The 22,588-nt window shown below is 38.2% G+C and overlaps 1 protein-coding gene across 1 annotated transcript in view; it reads left to right on the plus strand.

Annotated features, from left to right (window-relative positions):
• Ca-alpha1T (Ca[2+]-channel protein alpha[[1]] subunit T) overlaps nucleotides 1–22,588 on the plus strand; it is a 316,291-nt gene that overhangs the window by 89,940 nt on the left and 203,763 nt on the right. The window contains exons 7-9 of the mRNA XM_081731934.1: nucleotides 1,315–1,407; nucleotides 9,047–10,165; nucleotides 21,968–22,119. Of these exons, the coding sequence (XP_081588060.1) occupies nucleotides 1,315–1,407; nucleotides 9,047–10,165; nucleotides 21,968–22,119 (1,364 nt within the window). The remainder of the gene's footprint in view (nucleotides 1–1,314; nucleotides 1,408–9,046; nucleotides 10,166–21,967; nucleotides 22,120–22,588) is intronic.

Raw genomic sequence — 22,588 nt, forward strand, 5'->3', positions numbered from 1 at the left:
AACTAGCAAATTTCTGTTTGAGGAGTGCAGAATTGTGTTTCTGCAAAATGTTACTACGAGAGCTATTTTTAAAGTAAGGTCCGATTGTCAACAGAAAAAAAAAAACTAGTAAAGATAGTGTCATACGTTTTTGGTTATTTCCTCTGTATACATTAAGCTATTTTTCTACATAGTTACCATGTTTGTTTAAACATTTTTCATAGCGTTCGACAAGTTTTTGTATGCTTAACGTAGTAGTGACCAAAGCCAATCTTTAACCGTTGTTTTCACTTCTTCATTGATGTCAAATCACTGACCGGCGGGAAACTGCTTCAGATAAAGGAACAGATAATAATCGCTCGGCGCAATGTCCGAGCTGCACAGTGGGTGGTTCAGTAGCTTCTATCCAAAAGATCTTATTAGCTTTTGAGTTTGAGCAGATGAAACAATTCAACTGCTTACGCTGACGCTACGATTGCAACTGGTGCCATCTCATGCTGAGAAACAGCGTGTATGCCCATTTCGACAGAAGCAACAAACATAGACTATAGCCGCAGTAGAAAACGATTAAAAATTGGCTTCGGTCACAGGCTGGTGATTTCTGCGATGTGAGCATATAAAAACTTGTCGAATGCTGTGATAAATGTTTACATACACGTGGTACCTATATAGAAAAAGAGCTGAATGTGTACAGAGGAAATAATCAAAACTGTATGGCATTATTTTTACTAGTTTTGTTTCTATTGACAATCGGACCTTACTTATAAGATAGTCCTCTATTTAAAACGATACTAAATATAATATGACACCCATCAACATCAGTCATAGACTCGACTGTTCTGCCCTAGACTGAGATAACCCATTAGAATTGGTTGGGTTTTATATGATTTTCCTAACTGTATATCTACTTCCTCTGCACGTAGGATACTTCAGTGAAAGATCCGTTTTAAAATTTATTTTTGTTTATAAAGTTTGCTTTTTCTTCACAATTTAATATGATGACTATTTTCTTATAGTCCAGAAGGTATAACGTCGTTGGCTTCCCGCGCTTGAACCTTCTGGTCACTGGGGGTGTGGTAAGAGAGTAGCCAATCACCACCAACCGTCTACTGCGCTCAGCGAGCCACGAGTAACCAAGCTGACCACTCCCCATTAACGTCACTACAACTTTTCGCGGGAAGCCAACGAAGTTATACCTTCCGTACTATAATACAATATGATATGCAAATTTTCAAAATAAAAATTAAACTTTTTACACACTTTTTTAAGTAAAAAAATAAATGTCAATATTAGTATCTCTTCTTCTATTAACAATTGATTTTCTTTTGTTTCTAGGTTATTAGTTTGGAAGGTTGGACTGATATAATGTATTATGTCCAAGATGCCCACTCGTTCTGGGATTGGATATATTTTGTTCTGTTGATTGTGGTAAGTTGAGTCACTTTTCTAAAGATTATTATATGTCCTTACTATAACTGAAAGTTGACCTAATTCCTGTTTCGATGTCTTTATATATATATATATATATATATATATATATATATATATATATATATATATATATATATATATATATATATATATATATATATATAAACGAAATGTATATTGATTCGTGATATAGTAAGAGAGATGGTTCGGTTATTCTTCAACCATCTTGTTGATTACAAGACACATCCTGTTTGACCAGAAGTTAAACAAAACCGTTTTATCTGAAAAGTAAAACGTATCCCGTAAAGAAAGCAACTCTTGAAATGCCCGCCATTTTGTTCTAGTAAGTTGGCAGCACTGAACGTTACACGATTTTCATCTGTTGTCTTTATGGTTAGTATTCAGGAGCAGCGAATAGCACATGATCGTCATCTGTTTTCTGTTCGGGTAGGAATACCTAGAGCGCTTCACGATGGAACAACGTGTTGTCATAGTGAAAACTTATTACAAATGTTGTGAATATTGAGCAGAGACTGTGCGCAAACTCTGTCAATGTTCGATCAACGTAATGCACCAAATAAGTCGACTGTGATGAGAGTGGTTGCTATATTTGAGAAAACCGATTCTGTTGTGGACATTAAACCCTCGGGGCGTTCTCGTATTAGTCGCGTTGCGATCTTTATGAGACATCCTTTACATATCGCGGATTATTGTTCTACAAAGACACCTAAGACATTGAGGTACTTATGGTGTCTGGGGATCAGTTTTTGTATTCATATCATACACTTCTGGCATAATTCCATTGGAAAATGCAATTAGCATTTGTTTGAGCTCTTCGTTGTTACTCGTTTCAAGAGATTTTCCTGTTAAAAAAAAACTTCTTAAACTTCGTGAAAAGATGTTACTTTCGAGGGGTGAGGTCGAGTCTGTAGACCGGATGCCTCCAAAACACCTACTGAAAACTCTGAAGTAATTGAAATGTAGGTCATACAGGCCGTAAGTAATAGAACTCTTTCCTGTCGTTTTGAATGGGTCTCCTCAACCTATTTTAGTGTTTCGCAATATATCTTCGCATTGACGAATTGATCATAGTGCATAAAGTCAATACGAAGTGAACTGTGTGTGTTCTAGAATACAGCGACCAATACGTTTTGGTTTTCCTCTTTTGTTTTCTTCAATTTAAGGTTAAAGAAGTTAGTTTACTTTGATAGAGCACTAGATTATTACGCCTACATATAAAATGTTGTAACTGATTAAAAAACCTGGAGAATAGGCAGCCAAATAGGCACTTAAAATTTAAAAATAGGCATAAGATAGGCTAAAATGTAAGTCGACATAATGCAGATAAATACTCAATACAATAAAAAATAAAATCCAGTTATAAATAATGTTCAAGAACTATAGAAACATAACTGTTTGTTTATATCTTCTGTTATTGTATATATAAAATGTTAATATCTTATTTTATTGTATATATAAAAACGATGCTTGACATGTATTCCATGTGTATTTGGTAAATACATTCTTTACAGCACTTTATCAATACACGTAACAGTCCAAATTTTATACACTTTATCAGTACATACACCAGTTCAAAGTTTTAAACACTTTATCAGTACACATAGCAGTCCAAAGTTTTATGACATCATATCACCACAAACAACACTTACATTTCTCGGAAGAGGCAGAATCCTTTCTTGAAATACTAAATTATGTATTTTCCCCCAATAAAAGCTTATTTTGACGAAAATGCATAGAATATGAAACATTTGGTACCAAAGCAATTACTTAGGTAGAAATGGGCGAAATAGGCAAAATAGGCACAATAAAATGGCTTAAATTAAAACTATATCTCCCCATATAAACTTTAAACCGTTATTTTTGATCATAATCTTAATCTTAAAGAATAGGCATTTTGCCTAACATCCGGTCTCTAATCATAATTGATATCATATATATGACACTGTAACATAATTCATCTTTCCGCTTTTCTTCGTTTTCCCAAATAAATCAACGTACGTTAGGACAAGAAGACTTTTCAAAGAGAATTCGTATATTTAGACACATTAATGCATTTATTTTAATATTATTAATATTATTTATTATTACTCTTATCAACATACTTTCATTTAACTAATTCTTGATTTCAATTAAATAATGATTGATTAATAACTTCATAAACTAATTCATCTATTATTCATTTATAACTATTATTCATATTGATTCATATATAACTTTTATTAATTAATCATATTTAAATAATCGATAATAACTCTTGATTTACTTTTTAAAAACCTTTAAAGGAAGATGCTCAATAAAATCGTCCTGTATGCGACAGAAACATAAACATTACGCAGACATGATGAAAAACGATTGGAAACTATCGAAATGTGGGTGTGAAGAAGAGTGTAGACAATTAGTTGGGTAGAGCGAAAATCGAACGAGAGCGTGTTACAAATGGTAGATTAGAAAAGAACCGTTTTAGATATTATTGAGAAGAGAAACTGGTTGGGAAATTGGCTAAGAAGGAATTGTATCATGAGAGACGTGCTAGGAGATATGGGGGCAGGAAAGAGAGGGAGCTGGCAAAAGAGGTTACAATTGATGGATGTTATCAAAAGAGAAAAATCGTACGTGAGGACGAAGAGGTTAGCGAAAGACCGTAGAGCATGGAAGCTTCTCAGTTGCGGCAGCGATCTGCCATTAATGGCAGGATACCTATGATGATGTCCTCACCGGGAATCGAACTCAGAACTTACGCTGTCCAACTATGATGTACACTCATGTCCAAAATTATTGTCGCATTTTATAAATATCTTGTTGTAGGAATATAATTTGACAGCGAATTCGCCCGGTATTTCTTATAATGTTAGTATGTGTATAATCGGCAAATACATGTATGTGGCAAATTTCATGTCAAAAGAGGAGTAAATAAGAACAATAAAACGAAAATAAAACTTTCTTGTCCATTTAGCAAAATTTTGTTTTACTCACTCTAATTTTCGTATTTATAATTCTTTTCCTATGAAATTTACCACAAATATACATTTCCCGACTATACACATAGTATCAGTATTATAAATACCTTGCAAAATCATTATCAAATTATATTCTTACAAGAAGACAGTTATAGATATGTGACAATCATTTTGGACATGAGTGTACATGTTTTAATGCAAAACTTGGAGTCATAGAGTGATATTTATGTGCTAGACTCAAGTAAGTTATGAAAGTACACCAAGGTATGAAAGTACAAATATTAAATTTGCGTCAAAGAAACTTGGGACATAGTGAAAGAAGGACGAAAGTGCTGGTATCGTAGGGAAAACGACTGGCCACAGTGCGTCGAGCATATGGAAGTAATGGACAAAAATAAAACAAATCATACTGAAGTTTTTATCACATGTTTATTGTGTCGCAGGGCGTTCTTTGCTCACTTAGACTGAAGCAAAGTTGTTCTTGAAGTTATCGAACTTGACAACTGTACTTATATAGAAAATAATATCCCGGTCGTGGACGTAAAAAAACTACGTTAGACATTTAAAGCCTTATGCAGATTAGTTCTGACGTGTGATTAGTCCCATACTAAAGAGTTCGACTAACATATGTTTCCTGTAGTAGTCAGGCTTTTAGCATGACGCTAAACATACGTCAAAACGACTCTGCATAAGGCCCTTACTGTTTACGGCACTCGTAAACACGAACCCATACGACTCAAAACTACATAACACTAAATATAATGAAGAGCAGTGCATGAAATGACTGAAACAGTTCTAATTTTTTTTTAGATCAGTCAGTACCATCACTGCCTAAATTATCAAATTCCATAGCTATAGAATTTATGAAGCTGGACAGCATCAGTTTTGAAATAACTTTCTAGATCTGTATCTGTCCTCCTTTTCTTTGCGTGAATCTGTATCTTGGAAGAGACAATAGGGTCAGATAGAATAAGCATATGCTTCGTCAAGTCTAAATATTATTGAAGAGAGACGTTTTCCGTATAAGATGTAGCCTAGTGTGACGGAAGACTTTGTGGAGAGCTTCTAAAGCTTCTTCCGCATAACGGGCAATCCTTTGGACTATTCGTCATTTCTTGGTGTATTTAATTTCGCTGTTGCTTCTTGACAACAAAGGCAAGCTCCTCTGCCGATTTATTCGCTACAAGATCTAAGCGCCTCTTCTTTGTTTTCACTGAACACTCTCCGAACTGTTTACTGGTTCTACTTCGAATAGAGCAAGCTACATCGGTTTTCACGTTGCTGATACCGAGCAGTTATCACTGTTGAGACATAGTCCGGAAATGTACATGCACGATGAAACCACTCTTTATTTTTAGCTAGGAAAACTGACCAAACTCTGTTGCGACATCCTCCATTTTTTTGCTCAAGGTCATATTAATAAATTACTAAATTTCTCTAAACTGTTGTACACATCTTCCGCGGCGTCTTCAAGTTTATAACGACTACAAATAGTCTGCATAGTTTCCGCTTTCTTCCGACTAGTACTGGTGGTTGTTCTCCATCTTTCAAAAATGTCCTTGTTTTTCATGGCATCTTCCTTCGCAATTTCACTAATTACAATCAATATTGCGGACACTTGCACACACACTATTACTGATTCCAAAGGAAATCATTAAAGGAAGATATTCCTGCAGAGATCTCAAGACATGTTTAGGCTTTTTTGAGATATTCCAAATATACCAGTAAAAAATGATTACCAATCGTTCTTCGTAAAGGAAAGAACGTACCTGTGCTATAACTGCCCACTAGTGACAAAAAGTCTCACCTTTTGCTTTGGTCTGAAACACCAATGCAATCGCTGTGGAGATAATGACTCAGGTCGGTCTAATATAGTAGTTGTGCATGCTAATTGCTATCTGTAAGAGTGTCATCTCGACTCGGGTCAGTCTAATGTGGTAACTTTGCGTGCGTCCTCTGTAGGATGACGGGTTGACATCAGTTTGTGGCTAAGGATTTCTGTCTTGTGAATCATTTATGCTTCATTCAGTGCTATTTGCAAGTCCGAAGAAAATTGTTTCTTCTCTCATTTTTGTCCATTGGTCGACGCACTGTGTGGCGTCTGGCGTCATGTCGGGCGCTGCCATGTCTACACTGTTCTGTCCTTGTGTTGTACAGTAGCACAGAAAAAGAGAAACATGTATTTATCACTCGTAACTATTTGAGTGACAGACTTCTTTAAACAGTGTCAGGGCGCATGTTTGAGAAAATATGTATCACTAGCAAAGCAGACGGTGACAAATTTGGTGGAAAAGTTAGAGACGGCGTACCACTTTCGCAAACATGAAGCATCGTGATCAGTTCTGCCTGGACAACGGAGGCGAGCATTTCTGGCATTTCCTTTAGTATCGATATGTTACTATAGAGCTAAATATGTTATCAAATATACATGGTTAAAATTTCATGAATAGTCTTTGAGATATTCGCATTTCCTTAGACCTAATAACGAAAGAACCAAACTGTAGTACGGAAACAATATTAAAAGTTAATTGAAGCTGAGGCTCCTTAGCGTTATATCCTATGAAGAATAACGCTGGCCAGATAGACGACTTTTGTTGACGGATGTGTGTCACCACGTAAACTCTGGTCGCTGCTAGTACTGGCTTTCCATACCGAGCTACGTTACCTCTTAATTGAAGTAGTTCCCTCATCCCTTAGGATCTTCTACGTCCGCTGGTAATCAAATCCGCAACCACATGCATCAAAGGCACATCAACTAGCCATTGACTGTACAGGGTGTTTCAAAACAACGTCTACAACGTTTGGGAGGTGATTCCTGACACCAAGATAAGACGAAAAGTAGAGATCAACCTGGATGCAAAAATGCTTCCTTTCAGAGTTATAAACTGCCGAAAACATGAAAAAATTAACTGTATAGGTCCATATCTTCAATACTATGGACCCTACCGAAGTCGGGTCAAGACTTTATTTAGAAATAATGTGTGCCCTATCTAAATATCAATGTTTCAGAATCCTGCGGTACTTCCGCAACAATTTTTATAGAGGTAGTTCGTGAGCATTTCAAATTATATGCCCGTAGCCAAACTGCCTCTATAAAAATTTTTTCGAGAGTACCTTAGGATTCTGTAACATGTATCTTACGATAGCGCACATATTAGTCCCTATATGAAGTCTTGACTCGACTACAATAGGTCCCATAGTTTTGGAGCTATGGACCTTTCAAGTTCATTTTTCATGTTTTCCATAACTCCAAAAAGGAACATTTATGCACCCAGATCAGTCTATACTTTTCTTCTTATCTTGGTATCAGAAATCACCTCCCAAACGTTGTCGGTGTTGTTTTGAAACATCCTGTAGAGAAGCACGTAATACAATAAAGAATTATTATTATTATTATTATTATTATTATTATTATTATTATTATTATTATTATTATTATTATTATTATTATTATTATTATTATTATTATTATTTATAATGTTTTAATCTTAAGAGTTCTAACATATCTTACAGCTATATTTTATTTGCCTTGACTAAGTAATGAATTTTAAGAATAGACGCTGATTTTATTGTTTAAGTAACTTTTGATTCACTCATTTCATTTTTAATTCCATTGCATTTTCTTTCGTTTTTCCGACTTTATTCTACTGTTTAGTTTTATATTCGTGTCACTAAATATACAAACCAGGTGCTGTATTTTTGTTTTAGCTTATTATTATTATTATTATTATTATTATTATTATTATTATTATTATTATTATTATTATTATTATTATTATTATTATTATTATTATTATAACTGAAATTGTCCTACAGCTGGAGACAAGAGTTAAAACTACATGATCTCTAAATTTTGTGACGAAAATGATCTCGTCTCTTGAAAATGTGTGTTTCTATTGGGAAAGCTCTGTCTTGTTTCGTGTGCAATTCTAATGGTGCTATTGCTTAAGATCGGATAAACTAGCAAGTGTTACAAATATAGATTACTAGCACTCATCATGGTACTACTCAGATGCATTACTTTATTACTACTATCTACAGCGTGTCCCATAAATAACGCAACTTTTGAAATTCCCGCCATTTCTGTTCTACTAAGTTGGCAACACTAAACACTTAAACACTACACGATTTTAATTTGTTGTCTGTGTGGTTAGTAGTCAAGCATGATCATTATCTGTTTTCTGTACGTGTGGAAACTGTATGGGCTTGTTAGGAGAGAGGTTCCTGGCCGGTTGATTTCTCGCAACGGTGAAGTGAATTGACCAACCAGATCTTGTGATTTGACACCATGTGATTTGTTTATGGGTGGAGGTTTTTGAAATCTCGTGTGTACAGAAACAAACCACGATCACCACCAGATCTCAAGGTCGAGATTCAACATGTAATTTCAGAACTAGAGATGCAAGTATGCTGAAAAGTTTTGGAAAATTTCATGGAAAGAACGATAGTGTGACTGCAGAGTCGTGGAGGACATTTGAATGATATCACATTTCATACATAATCACAGGTTGCATACACTGCGAAAATAATTTCATCAATAAATTTGTATGTTATTATGCACTCAAAAGTTGCATTCTTTATGAGACGCCCTTTACAATACTTACTTCTTAGTCACAACATTTGTTTTAATTTTGTTTCACTTTTTTCTTTCTTTTCAGATTGGTTCCTTCTTTATGATTAACCTGTGCCTGGTCGTTATTGCAACTCAGTTTTCGGAGACAAAGAAACGCGAGATGGAACGAATGCGTATGGAGCGAGCGAGATTTCATTCCACTAGCACTTTAGCCAGCACGAACAATTCAGAGCCTACGTCGTGTTACGCGGAAATCGTTAAATACATTGCTCATTTATGGCGCCGAGCGAAGCGGCGGATTATTAAAAAGTATCGGATTTACAAGTATCGGAATAAGAAAGAGCTCCCAGCGCGTTCCATTAGTCTGAAGAGAAAGAAGCGACAATTTGCTAAGGGCCCGCGACCACCAGAAGTGGTGCCGAGGTTACAAATCGGAGTGGAGGAGCCCATCCGAGGTAGTCCCCACGCGCCTAGGGCAAGTCCGGAAATTTCCGATGTGGATCCCGTTGCAAGTCCACGACGGCCAGGACTTCTCAGGGTACCGAGTGCCAACAACGGCTGGGAGGGGAGTTGTGAAGTTAATGTGGGACAAGGATCGCTCCTGAGTCCTAATCTTCCGCAAAATCAACGTCGAAGAAGTAGTGTAATGTTTAGTGAAGTAGTGCTTCTGCATGGTGAGGGTGGGGCCACAACAAGCGAAGCGAGAAATGTTTGTTCTAGTGAGAAAATGACACAAACTGGGGATGGTATTATTGGAAATGTGTGGCGGACTGATTATCCAACTGCAGGCGGACAGTTCGATACCGATTACACGTCAACGGGTCTCGAGCCGGGACAGATGACTTGTCAAGAGCTTCTTGCCCTCAGCGGAGCGCTAAGCGCAGCGCTTCCGACCCAGCTGGTTCTGGATTCGCGAAGCGTTCAAACCTTCTTTTCGTCGCTGAGTAAAGGGGAGCAACTTCACGTGTCGGCTCCCGTGCTAGCTGTGGATGCAGATGAATATGGCTCCAGTTCTGACATGGATGACTCTGATTATGAGGATTGGCTCAATGAACCGCCAAAGGAACCAGGACTCTGTAGGATTTGTTTGAGGAAATTTAGAGGTCTCATCAAGGCTCTTGTTGAACACAAGTATTTCCAACGAGGAATCCTCCTAGCTATTCTGGTGAATACGTTCAGCATGGGGATCGAATATCACGACCAAGTAAGTATCTGTTCTTTCTAACGTATATTATTGGATTTTGCATCATTTACCCAAATCTCTGTTTCGCCTAACCAATTATCTCATACACTTATGACAGATAAATGATAAAAATTGTGTCCACCATTTTAGGCGAAATAATGATCCTCGCTTTCTCTAATCCTTGTTTCGTTTATATATTTGATTTAACGTTCCATACATGTGCCCTCTAAGCTAAAGAAGACATGATTAATGAAAACAAGTGTTTATGAAACAATTTGTCCAGTGAACAAGTGGAAAAGAAACGTTTTAAAACAACACCGACAACATTTGGGAGGTAATTCCTGACACCAAGATAAGGGGAAAAGTATAGAACAACCCCGAGGCGCATAAATGCATCCTTTCGGAGTTATAGGCTGCCGAAAACATGAAAAAATGAACTTTAAAGGTCCATAGCTGCAATACTACGAAACCTACCGTAGTCGAGTCAAGGCTTTACTTAGGAACTGTGCACTGTCCAAATATTTATATTTCAGAATCCTGCGGTACTTCTGCAACAATTTATATAGAGGTAGTTGGTGAGTACTTCAAATTATATGACCGTAGCCAAACTCCCTCTATAAAAATCGTGGCGTGAGTACCGCAGGATTCTGAAACATGTACTTTTGGATATCACACATATTAGGTTTAAAGTGGTCTTGATCCGACTACGATAGATCCCATAGTTTTGGAGCTATGGACCTTTAAAGTTCATTTTTTCGGCAGCCCATAACTACGAAATGGCGGATTTCTGCACCCAGGTTGGTCTAAACTTTTTGTCTTGTCTTGGTGTCAGTAATATATATTTCCTTTGAGGACTTCGTATTCCAATTTGAATGGGACCTCCTTCGTGGCTAAGCGGTTAGCATACGCGTCTTTGGCGTAGGAGACCCAGGTTGGATTCCTGGCGGGAGCTCATGTGGTTCGGATTCCACAGCCTCGCTGCTGAAAGAGACGCTAAACTCAAAAAGCACTCAACTCAATTTGAGTGGGTCCTCTTTCAACTGAAATAATTGAAAACAATATAGCCTTCAAAGCTTTTAAGATAAACCAATTAAAACGTTTGTAGTAGATAACAGATTCGAAGATTGGTGTTTAATATTCAACCAGAATTTTCCTCTGAAACATGAAGTTCTCTCCTTCTTATCCTGCTCTTTTTTTTAATTTTTAAAGGATTTATCAATGTTGACCCGTAGCTAGTGGTGGCCAGAGAGCCTCAGACGCCCCTGCTACCACCTTCATCCTTCTGAATCTTTCAGATCTTTGTTCGTATGTATATGTAAATGTAATATGAATTCAAGTTAACTCCCAAAATGGTCTCTCCCCGTCTTAATTTTCTGACTACTAATCTGTACCGAATTCAATAATATAAAGATGTCGGATAAAAAAAATTCTTAATTCTTAAGTCCTCTATTATTGAACAGTTCTATTGTTCTCTACCTTCTGTTAGCAGCCCGTTACTTTTCCAAAATTTAACTCTTTCTGGATGGGAAAATTTTTTAACAACATTATAAGTATTTTGATCTGTAATATAAGAAACAATGTTCCAGCAAAGACAAAAAATGTTTTAAATTTTTATACTGGCTCTTTGCAAGAAACGGGACCCTCACAATCGTACGGGTTCGGTCCAATCAGTAATGCACATCAAGTAAGGGGCCCGCACGATTCTGAGGGCTAGGACTTAACGAATCAATTTCCTAAGTACTACAAGTTGACTGATAAAATGGTTAGATTGAAAAGATATTATCAATGATTGAATGGAAATGCTTTTATTTGGCATTTCTACAAAACTATTTTCTTGTTACAGAAATTACTTTTTGTGAAAGCTCCTAAAACAGTTCTTTTTGTCTGATTGACATGAGTATACATTACGTTTATCAGATCGTAATTTTGATCTACTGCTGCATACTTCCGTACGACACATTCGTAGTGATATGATGTCATCAACTTCAGGTTCATGATCATATCCATCGTGCCACAAGGCATTTTACTGGGTAGATTGAAGAACTTACTTTTCTTTGCTTGATTTGGTTGCTCATTGTCTTCCTCGCCGTCACTGAGACCAATACTAGATCAATCAGGCGTTGAGGGAAGAGCTTTAGCTATTTCAATTGGAATTGAAGAAGATCTGTCATGGTGAGGTCATTGCTTTTTGCATCGCGCATATAAACTATCCGTGAAGTTCAACAACTGAGAAGTTCAAGAAATGTAATATTAACGTCCAGTGGACCAGGGATATATTTTGCTTGAAACTTCATCTCCGTTCAAGTGTGATGTTTTTCTTGGTGCTTTTCTTTTTTCGTGGGTATCATGTCCACGATTGTTTTTCGAACTGTGGCCAGGTTCCTGGCAGGTCTGATTTTCGGTTACATCATTCCTAGCACCTAATTGTTCTTCAATCTCAGCACCACTTTCAGAACTAGAATTACCAATCCAATCTTGCAGTAAAACGTCTTGTCCTGGTCTTTGTCATTGCAGAAATATCTTAATTCGGAGTTAATGCCAAGCAACTATTTAGTGTGTTTATCAATAATCAGTTTCTTACGGAAATGAGCCATTATCTCTAACAATTATTGAATAGAACAGAAATTATTGAGCAGAAAAACGTATCACTTTTTTAGGGGATTTTAGGCCTTACCCGCACGATTGTGATCGTGCACAACTTTTAGCCTGGAAATTATTCATATTAACATAAAATATTGTATTTGTTACTTAAACCTATTCAGTGCAATGTATCTGTCACCACTGTTTTTTAGATTAAAATAAAAATAGCACGAGAGTAAATACTTTTTATGTACTTTTTTTGTTTAGTTTCTCACCAAACTTCAATTGCAAACCAAAGAAGTACGCACGCTCGTATGAGATTGAAGCATCTGTACGATTGATATAACCCACAAAATGGTAGCGAGCCGTCCCCGCTTTATGAAATAAAATGCAATGCCAAAATATATAATTATTAGTAATTGGTGTTTGTATCTGCACAATTTTGCGGGTACGTCCCAAAAGGGATAAGGCATTTTTAATCAAACTCTCAAATTCAAGTGGACTTCAAAAATTAGAAGAAATGTAACTGAAAAACAATATTTTTATGCTTTTCAAATCAATGTATATGGAATTCACCTTTGTTTAATAAGCAAATCAAAGCAATGAAGACTAAGTTAAAATGAAAGCAAAACTACATGTAGCTTCAGAAAATATATAAATGTTCGTTTCCATTCCAATTATAATATAATATCTATAAAACAGTTATCATTATACAGGCTGTAGCAGAGGAAACGCATGTTTTTTTTTTAAACCGCTAGTACTCGGCGACGAGTAGGGGTATTGATTTTGAGCGACCGTTGGCAGACAGCTCAGACAATGCAGCTTTAGTCGCTTTAGCAAAAGCGGTCGAGCAGTTCTTTTGAAACATTGATTCTGTGGACATGGTTAACCGTCTTTTCTGTCGAAAGTTTAATGTCTAACGTCGAGGTATAGTCCCAGATCGAAACACTATACTCCGATGAGTTGCAGCGTTAAGTACTGGATCTGTGATGAAAAAGAAAATTTGAGATCATTATGTGACATGCGATGCAGCGAACGACGTAACAGCCTGTCGCCTAGCAGATCGTTACAGACTAGCAAGAACTGCCCTTTTCAATCTGTCTATGTTTCCTACACAGCAAAAAATGAGGTGTTGAAATAACACAAAATGACTACCACTTTAGCTTGTTACTTGTGTGTCAATTCAACGCCAACCACATCGCCTTCAGAGCATATCGGAAATACCTATTTACTGGTTGTAAGTATTTGCATTGTTTTTTATTGTTTGGTATGAGCAAAGCTTAGCGAAACATATTTCGCATTTGTGGCAAGTAACTAATAACATTCTATGTTTTCTGTAATTGGTCACAATAATATTGTTGTAAACCTGTGAATCATCTGACAACAGTTACACAAATAGCTGTGCTTCCATCTGTTTTCTTTATTTGTTATTCTTGTGTCTTAGCATATATGAACATAAGATGGCAGAACTATTGCCTATGTAACTGTTGTCAGACGATTCACAGGTTTACAACAATATTATTGTGACCGATTACAGATAACATAGAACATTATTCGTTACTTGGCATAAGTGACACAGATATTTTGCAAAGCTTTGCTCATATTAAACGATAGATACCAATGCAAATTCTCACAGGTAGTAACTAGTTATTTCTGATATGCTCGGAAGGCGATGTCTTGGTGCTCAATACTCTCACCAAGAAGCCTAGCCTCTCTTGTGTTAGTTACTGTGCAAGCGAGGACCAAGTATTGCAAAACGTACTTGTGAGCATAGCACACTTACGCACTTAGGGGATTGACGAAAGTTTTCACTTTCGGACTGCAAGCTTGCTTTTTGTACATCATTAATCATCTCTTTTTTCGCTTCCATCTTCATTTGGGCTTCAGCCCTAGGCTTGTTTCTCATCATGACGGATCTTAGCAACGCTACCGGACCATCGCATCTCAGTCAACAAACTCCACTTCATATAGGCCCAAACGGTCGTCAAAAAACTCAGCCTCGTATCGTTACCGGAACGCCAAGATCAGGACCCAGCACCTCTTTTTCACTTACTTACGCTGAGTCTATTACAAGAGGACAACGCATTCGCTCTCGGTCTCTCTCAGATGGTGAACAATCTATGGATCCTAAGAAACAACGTGTAACACCTATAGTTGATCACAGTAACAGCCATAACATGGATTGGGCATCAAGTTCAGTCGAAAACACCAAGAACACACAGCGCCACCCAGAGCCTGTATATAATTTTCTATTAACCGAATATGACCAGAAGTATGACACTGTTCGCGCAGTTTTTCAACAGTTGGTTAAATATGTGCCACGTCCTGAAATACGCGAAATCGTCAAAACTCGCAGAGGCATAATCTTAAAATCAACGAACTCAAATTTCGTATCGCATGTGCGTAACAAGGCCACTTTTGAAATCTTTGGTCCAAAGGCTAAATTAACAGCACTAACTCCGAGTACACGCAAAACCCCTCCTCCTCCTAGACGATCACCAATGCTATCAGTCGTTATACGAGGAGTGGAACCAGACCTCACCGATGAGGAAATTTGTGAGGAATTACATCAGGAAGGATTCCCTGTAAAACGATGTATCAGAATAAAGAACAATAACGGTGCAACATATCTTGTGCGGGTACTCACAGACCAGCCACAGTTGATCGACCAATTGTTGTCTAAAGGAGCATACATTTATAGACGACGCTATAAGGTCGAACCCTCTCGTACACCACCTCCTTTACCGTTACGATGCGAGAGATGTCAAATGTATAATGCACATCCCACATCCGAATGTACTAACGATATTAGATGTGGCTATTGTTCATTGCAGCATCCTACCAAGGATTGCCCCAATCAAAAAGCACCGCCACAGTGCAGTACATGTCCTGAGAAACATCCGACTTATAGCTACAGATGTAAGGCCAAGCCACCACCTGAGCCATCCAAACCAGAACTTGTTGCTCCCATAAGGTCTGCTAATCGTCCAACTCCACCTGCTAATTCTTTACTCCACCCTGTTACGGTTGAAGATCTGCTCCGCTTTCTTACTATTAGTTTACAGAACATCCACCCGTTTCTTCGCACTCACATTCTCAACCAAATCATTCATGCAGCTAAAATCTTGTTTAATCTTCAACTCAATGCCACCTATTCTGGACCAACAGTTCATTTTCAAATCCAACCTGTCGAAGTCTACGTTTAATATGGCTGCTTTCATTTTCTACCTTTTCTGTTATTTCGTTATGGCTTACAATTTATTATTTATGAACATCCGTTCTCTGCTGACACATCAAGTACTGTTCACGCAATTATTACAGGAAGAACAAATTTCAGCCTTTGCGCTCAATGAAACATACCTGGCTCCTTACCTCCAATGTTACATACCAAAATATAATTTACTACGCCATGATGCTCCATCTGGACCGCGCCTATATGGAGGTACAGCTATCGGCATTAGCGCTCGTCTACCATACCGCACTGTTACGATGGCTCAAGCTTTCAATTTTCCTGAGTACAATATAGCAACTATTTACTTTCGAGGTCGCACAGTCACATTTGCCACAATCTATGTTCGCCCAGGAAAGATTATCAGTTATGATTTCTTTCGTTTCATCGATACACAATCTCGGCATTATATCATCATGGCAGACTTAAATTTTCATAGTCGAACACAGCGCGACAAACAGCTTTTCCTTGACTTTATACAAACTTCCACAACAGGGGAATTTCACATCTTGCCACAGCCTACGAGACCAGCTAGCAATACAACTCCAGACGTAGTAATCACCTCGTCTTCTCTATCTCATTTTGTAAACATTACTGTACTGGACTCAATCGGCAGCGATCATGTTCCTATTAAACTGGAATTGCAATGTACAGTGAAGCCAACAAATCCTTTACCAGCTAGGAAAATCTATCTCTATCATAAGGCTAATTGGGATCTATACCGATCCACCATCGATGACGCAATTAGCGCACTTACTGTACCTACCTCGCAACATAGTATTGATCACGTCATCACGGACCTCACTGCCACAGTTCAAGATGCAGCAGAACATTCAATTCCTTCTACTCATTTCCATCCGCATAAACCTGTCTTGCCGCCAAAGTATATTACATTAATTTCTGCTTCCCGTCGCGCTTATTGCGAATACCGAACAAGCGGTAACTTGGAGGCACTTCGCTTACATCGTCAATATCTCCGAATAACACATAACTACATAATAGCTTATAAGAAAAGACAGTGGATTCAAACGTGTAACACTCTTACCACAGAAACTCATCCCAGCAAATATTGGCGTAAGTTCCATCAACTTACTGGTCAAACGTCTAGCACGCCCTATCCTATTATTCACAACAATCAAGCTCTAAATTCTGACATAGAGAAGGCGAATATTTTTGCTGCATTTTTCCAAGATATCTTCACTCCACTTCCTGGAGGGTACACACCGCAACGCCTTCAATCTTCGATCAACCGTCATGCTGATCCGACCTCCGCTCATTTACAACCATCTGACCACCATGTTCTGGAACCTAATAATCCACTTACTCAGGCCATAGACCCAGATGACATCAGAGCAACTTTAGCAACTAAACGCAGTACGGCACCTGGATTCGACTCCATTACATATGCTCTCATCAAATATGCACCTCCTTCTTTTATTCTGATTCTAAGTCATATTTACACTTTCATCCTTCGTACTGGCTTCTTTCCGCTTGATTGGAAGTACTCCAAAGTTCTTTTATTCCCTAAGCCAAAGAAACCACCATCTGACGTCCAGTCGTATCGCCCGATCCATTTAACAAGTTGTCTCTGCAAAATATTCGAACGTATTCTCGTTCAACGGCTTCAAAGACACCTTCTAATGAACGATCTTCTGCCGATCCATCAAGCTGGTTTTTGACCCCATTTCAGTACACTAGATCAGTTATTACGACTTACCACGGCCATTTATAACCAATACAACAAGGGTTTCCCTTCCTGCTTAGTTACATTTGATTTGGAGAAGGCATTCGATAAAGTCTGGCATCCTGGCTTAATATACAAATTACATAACTATCTGCTGCCCGTATCTTATATACGCTTAATCACTACCTTCTTAACCGGACGTATCGCATATATTTCTATTAACAACGCTCTATCTCACCCCATTTTCTTACACTCTGGCGTACCTCAAGGTTCTTCTTTGTCTCCATTGCTGTACTTACTTTACGTTGCCGATCTCCGACTCACTCCTCACGTTCAAGTCTATCAATTCGCTGATGACACAGCATTTCTAACAACAGCTCATACTATTCAGCGCATCAACAGACTACTGCAGCCAGCTATCGATACATTTGCCCGTTGGTGTCACGTGTGGAGACTCAGTATTAACTCTGCGAAAACACAATCTATCGTATTTCTACCACCTCGTAGACGATCCAGAGTGTTTTGCAATCCGAATCTATTACACATCCATGTGGACCACACACCCGTTCCTCTTTCATCATCTCTTACCTACCTTGGGGTGATATTTGACACGAAACTCACATGGACTCCGCATCTTAAGAAAATTGTTATTCAAGCCAAGAATAGCCTAAATCTTCTTAAACGCTTAGTTGGTACAAGCTGGGGTTTACGACCACAAACTGTCCTCCATACTTACAAAGCCTTTATGAGGGCTACTCTAACTTATGGCCATACAGCTTGGGCCGCAGCCCCCGACAAATTTTACAAACAATTATCTATAATGGAGCGACACGCTTTCAGACTGACTTATCGAATTAAATTACCAAGCCCAACCAGGTTTCTCTATGATCTCATAGATTTTCCACCATTGCTCACCCATCTAGAACGGCTTCGTATCCGCTACATTATGAATCGTATTGGCTTACAACACCCCATGCTTCTAGATGTACTACGCTATGACCGAGACAATGATGCACCACCACGATACGTCGATACTCCGCTCCAGCATTACCTCACATTGTACCACTTGCAAATGGATCCTGCCGACCGAGACCCAGAAATATTTGCCATATATCATCCACGCCATCTGTCATCCTCCATATATCCATCATATGCACAGTAATCACCTACTAATCTGGGCCTCTCCTGTCTACATCAGTTCCTGAATAGCCCCAGGAACAGAAGATAACTGCATCCGTTCACTAACAAAACCTAGTGTTGTGGCGTCCAGTACAAATTCATCATCATTTTCATCATCATCTCAAAAATATTATTTCTTTGCATTGTTCTTCCTGTTACTCTTTTTCTTCTCTGTTCTTAGATTCACGCACTTCGCCTTCATGCACTGAAAATTTTGTTCCACATTCTTTAAGCCTCCATGCACTTATCCTCTTTATGTTATTATTATTATTATTATTATTATTATTATTATTATTATATTTGTGTCACCTGTTGAAATTTATCTCTACTGTATGTATATATGTTATTTACTTAAAATAATGAATGAATAAAGAAAACCCCTTAGACCAACCACAATTTTTGTAGACTCTGCAATCCTAATGCAACACTTTCCCGAAGAAAGGGCGCAACCCTTTAAACGGGTAGACGACTAAAAAAAAATCTTGGTGCTGAACGAAACACTGCCCCAGGCTTCGATGGAATAACTTACCGGCATATCAAAGAAAGCCCTCTTGCACTACTTCATCTTCTAGCACTTATCTTTACGTTCATTCTTCGCAGTGGCTTCTACCCTACTGACTGGAAAGTTTCAAAATGTCTAATGTTTCCGAAGCCTAACAAACCTCCAAGTGCCGTTTCCTCTTACAGACCAATCCAACTAACGTCCACATTCAGCAAAATCTTTGAAAGGATCATCGTTAAAAGATTACATCTCTATTTAAACGATAGACATCTCATTCCTACCCATCAAGCTGGTTTCCGCCCTGGTTACTCTATTAATGACCAGTTGCTCCGTCTCACGACGCTCATCACCAACCATTATAATCTGCTTCAACCATCCTGCCTTCTTCTGTTTGATCTCGAAAAGGCATTCGATAAAGTGTGGCTTTTAGTGCTCATTTACAAGCTAGTCAGACTCCGACTTCCTATGACTTATATAAGACTCATTTATCATTTTCTTGTTTGCCGTCTTACTTACGTTGCCATAAATTCTGAGCTTTCACATCCCATTTTTCTGCTCTCTGGCGTCCCACAGGGATCTGTTTTATCGCCTCTGTTATATCTACTTTTCGTTTCTGACTTTCCAGACCTACCACGCACTGTCCATCTGTTTCAATACGCCGATGATACGGCATTACTTGCTCTCTGCCGCACCATTCCGCAAATCAATATCGCACTTCAGGAAGCTATCAATCGTTTTGCACACTGGTGCCGAACATGGAACTTCACAATTAATGCCGGTAAAACGCAAGCGATAGTTTTCATCCCGCCTCGTAAACGCACAAAAGTACATCGAAATCCAACACTCCTTTCATTACATGTCAATGATATACCACTGCACCCTAGCAAAACTGTCACTTATCTTGGCCTCATTTTCGACCATCATCTCACTTGGACCCCTCACCTCAACTCTGTTAAAACTAAGGCTTATAATAGACTAAATCTACTCAAGAGACTAACTGGAACTACTTGGGGTCTCTCTTCCCGGCTTGTTCTCAATACTTATAAAGTTTTCCTTCGGCCAGTACTTACATACGGTTTTCCAGCCTGGATGTCCGCACCACCATCCTATTATAACAAGCTTGCAGTTCTTGAGCGCCATGCTTTTCGCCTTGCCCATCGTATTTCATTACCTAATCCCACCCGTGATCTATACTCTCTCATTACATTTCCTATTCTTAAATTTCACTTAAAAACTTTACGCAGTAACTTTCTCACTGATCGCTACTCCCGTCACCACCCCCTGCTTCTCGACACTATGCACTACCTTTCACTGCACCCGTGCAGACCTCGTTACTACTATACCCCTTTGCACCTTCTTTTCACGCTCTACTGCTACACATTACCCCCTAATCATCTTGACCTGGAACTCCTGGATGAATATCGTATTCATGCTCATCTCTCTCACATATTTCCTTCATATACTGCACAGTGATCTTCCTTTGTGACTAACAGGGCTCCCTCTGTCTTCATCAGCCTAGCGTCGCCCCTAGGCAGAAGATAACAGCATTTGTTCATTTAACTTTTCCCTCGTGTTGTGACGTGCTTGCACTTCATTCCATCCTCCATGCCCATCTCATCTATCTATATTTATAACTATCATACTTCATCGTCTTTGTTATGTATCTAGTACTATAAGTTTTTTTTCTTCTTCTTTTGCTAATTTTCTTATTATACCTTCAATATGTTTTCTTGTTTTGTTGTTATATGTTTATATTATTATCTTTTCACCCACCTGTGTGTATGATTATGATCGCAAAGATCATAATGTCCGTTTATACTCATATGTATATTATGCTTTTAATAAATGATGCAATAAAATAATCTAACTGTAGAAAATGTAACCTATACATCTCTTAGATCCTCTCCCAATATACGGCTTCCACCCTTTGCCTCAATATCCCATTCCTAAAAGAGGGCGTACCCCTCTAAGAGGTTGCTAACTTCCGAGCTAGCTAAAAAAAAATCTTGGTGCTGAATTAACACAAGTAACACGCTAAAGTAGTAGTCATTTTGTGTTGTTTCAACACCTCATTTTTTACAGTGTACGTTTCCCGGCGTTTGAACTGAATGGAGAAGACCAGGTGATTTCTTTTTCATCACAGATCCAGTACTTCTAAATTCTGCAACCCATCGGAATATAGAGTTTCTATCTGGTACTGTAACTCGACGTCCGTCATTAAACTTTTGACGGAAAAGACGTTAAACCATGACCAGAGAATCATTGTTTCTAAAGAATTGCTCGACCGCGAACACACGATGCAATACGCTCCAACGCTCCATAGCGACTGAAACTGCATTGTTTGAGCTGTCTGCCAACGCTCGCTCAAAATCAATATTCCTACCAAAATCAATATTCCTACTCGTCGCCGAGTATTAGAGGTTTAAAAAACAAGCGTTTCTTCTGCTCCACCCTGTATTTAAATGATTGTTTGTGAACCAAGTAAAAAAATGTTTACAAAACTTATTTCTAAACTGATTTGTTTGGAAACCGAAGGGTTCGTAACTCGAGAGTCAACTGTAACTTGATTTCCAATGCGTTTTTAATTATTTCTTTAATACAATACGAGATACACCTAATGAAAGAATTGTTCATTGTTTTCTCTTCCAGCCTGAAACTCTAACAGTTATTGTGGAACGAAGCAATATTGTATTTTCTGCCATTTTCGGAGTGGAGATGCTACTCAAAATAATTGCAGAGGGACCTTTTGGCTACATAAGCAACGGATTCAATGTTTTTGATGGCGTCATTGTTGTGTTAAGGTAAGGATTTCTTTTTTCTGATTTACAAAAAGTGTATATATAATGTATTGATTAGTTCCTTACTCTTTAATCTAACAAAAGACGTGTAGTGGATTTTTTTAGGGGATAGGATTGCGTATTATCATTAATATATTAGCTTTGTCCATGTAAGAAATACTTCGGGCACATTCAGTAATTTTACTCAAGTAACGGTCGCTCGAACCCAAGGATATTATAAAATAGAGGATCTGCCCATATGTATCTTCATCCTATTAAGTCAATGAAGCCAAAAACAACCGAGCATCGGCACGTCTGATTGGCTACTCTCGTTCCCGCTATCCTACAATTGGCTACTTTCGTTTCCACCATGATTGTTGGCTCAAAACATTGCGATCTTATTGGGCGGAGTTGGCAGAGTAGAGGCGGCAAAACTGTACGTATGACAAAGATTTTGTTGTAAGGGCAGATCCTCTATTTTATAACATCCTTG

The sequence above is a fragment of the Thermobia domestica genome, chromosome 11 (genome assembly GCF_964235325.1).
Source record: "Thermobia domestica chromosome 11, izTheDome1.hap1.1, whole genome shotgun sequence".
Lineage (NCBI taxonomy): Eukaryota > Metazoa > Arthropoda > Insecta > Zygentoma > Lepismatidae > Thermobia > Thermobia domestica.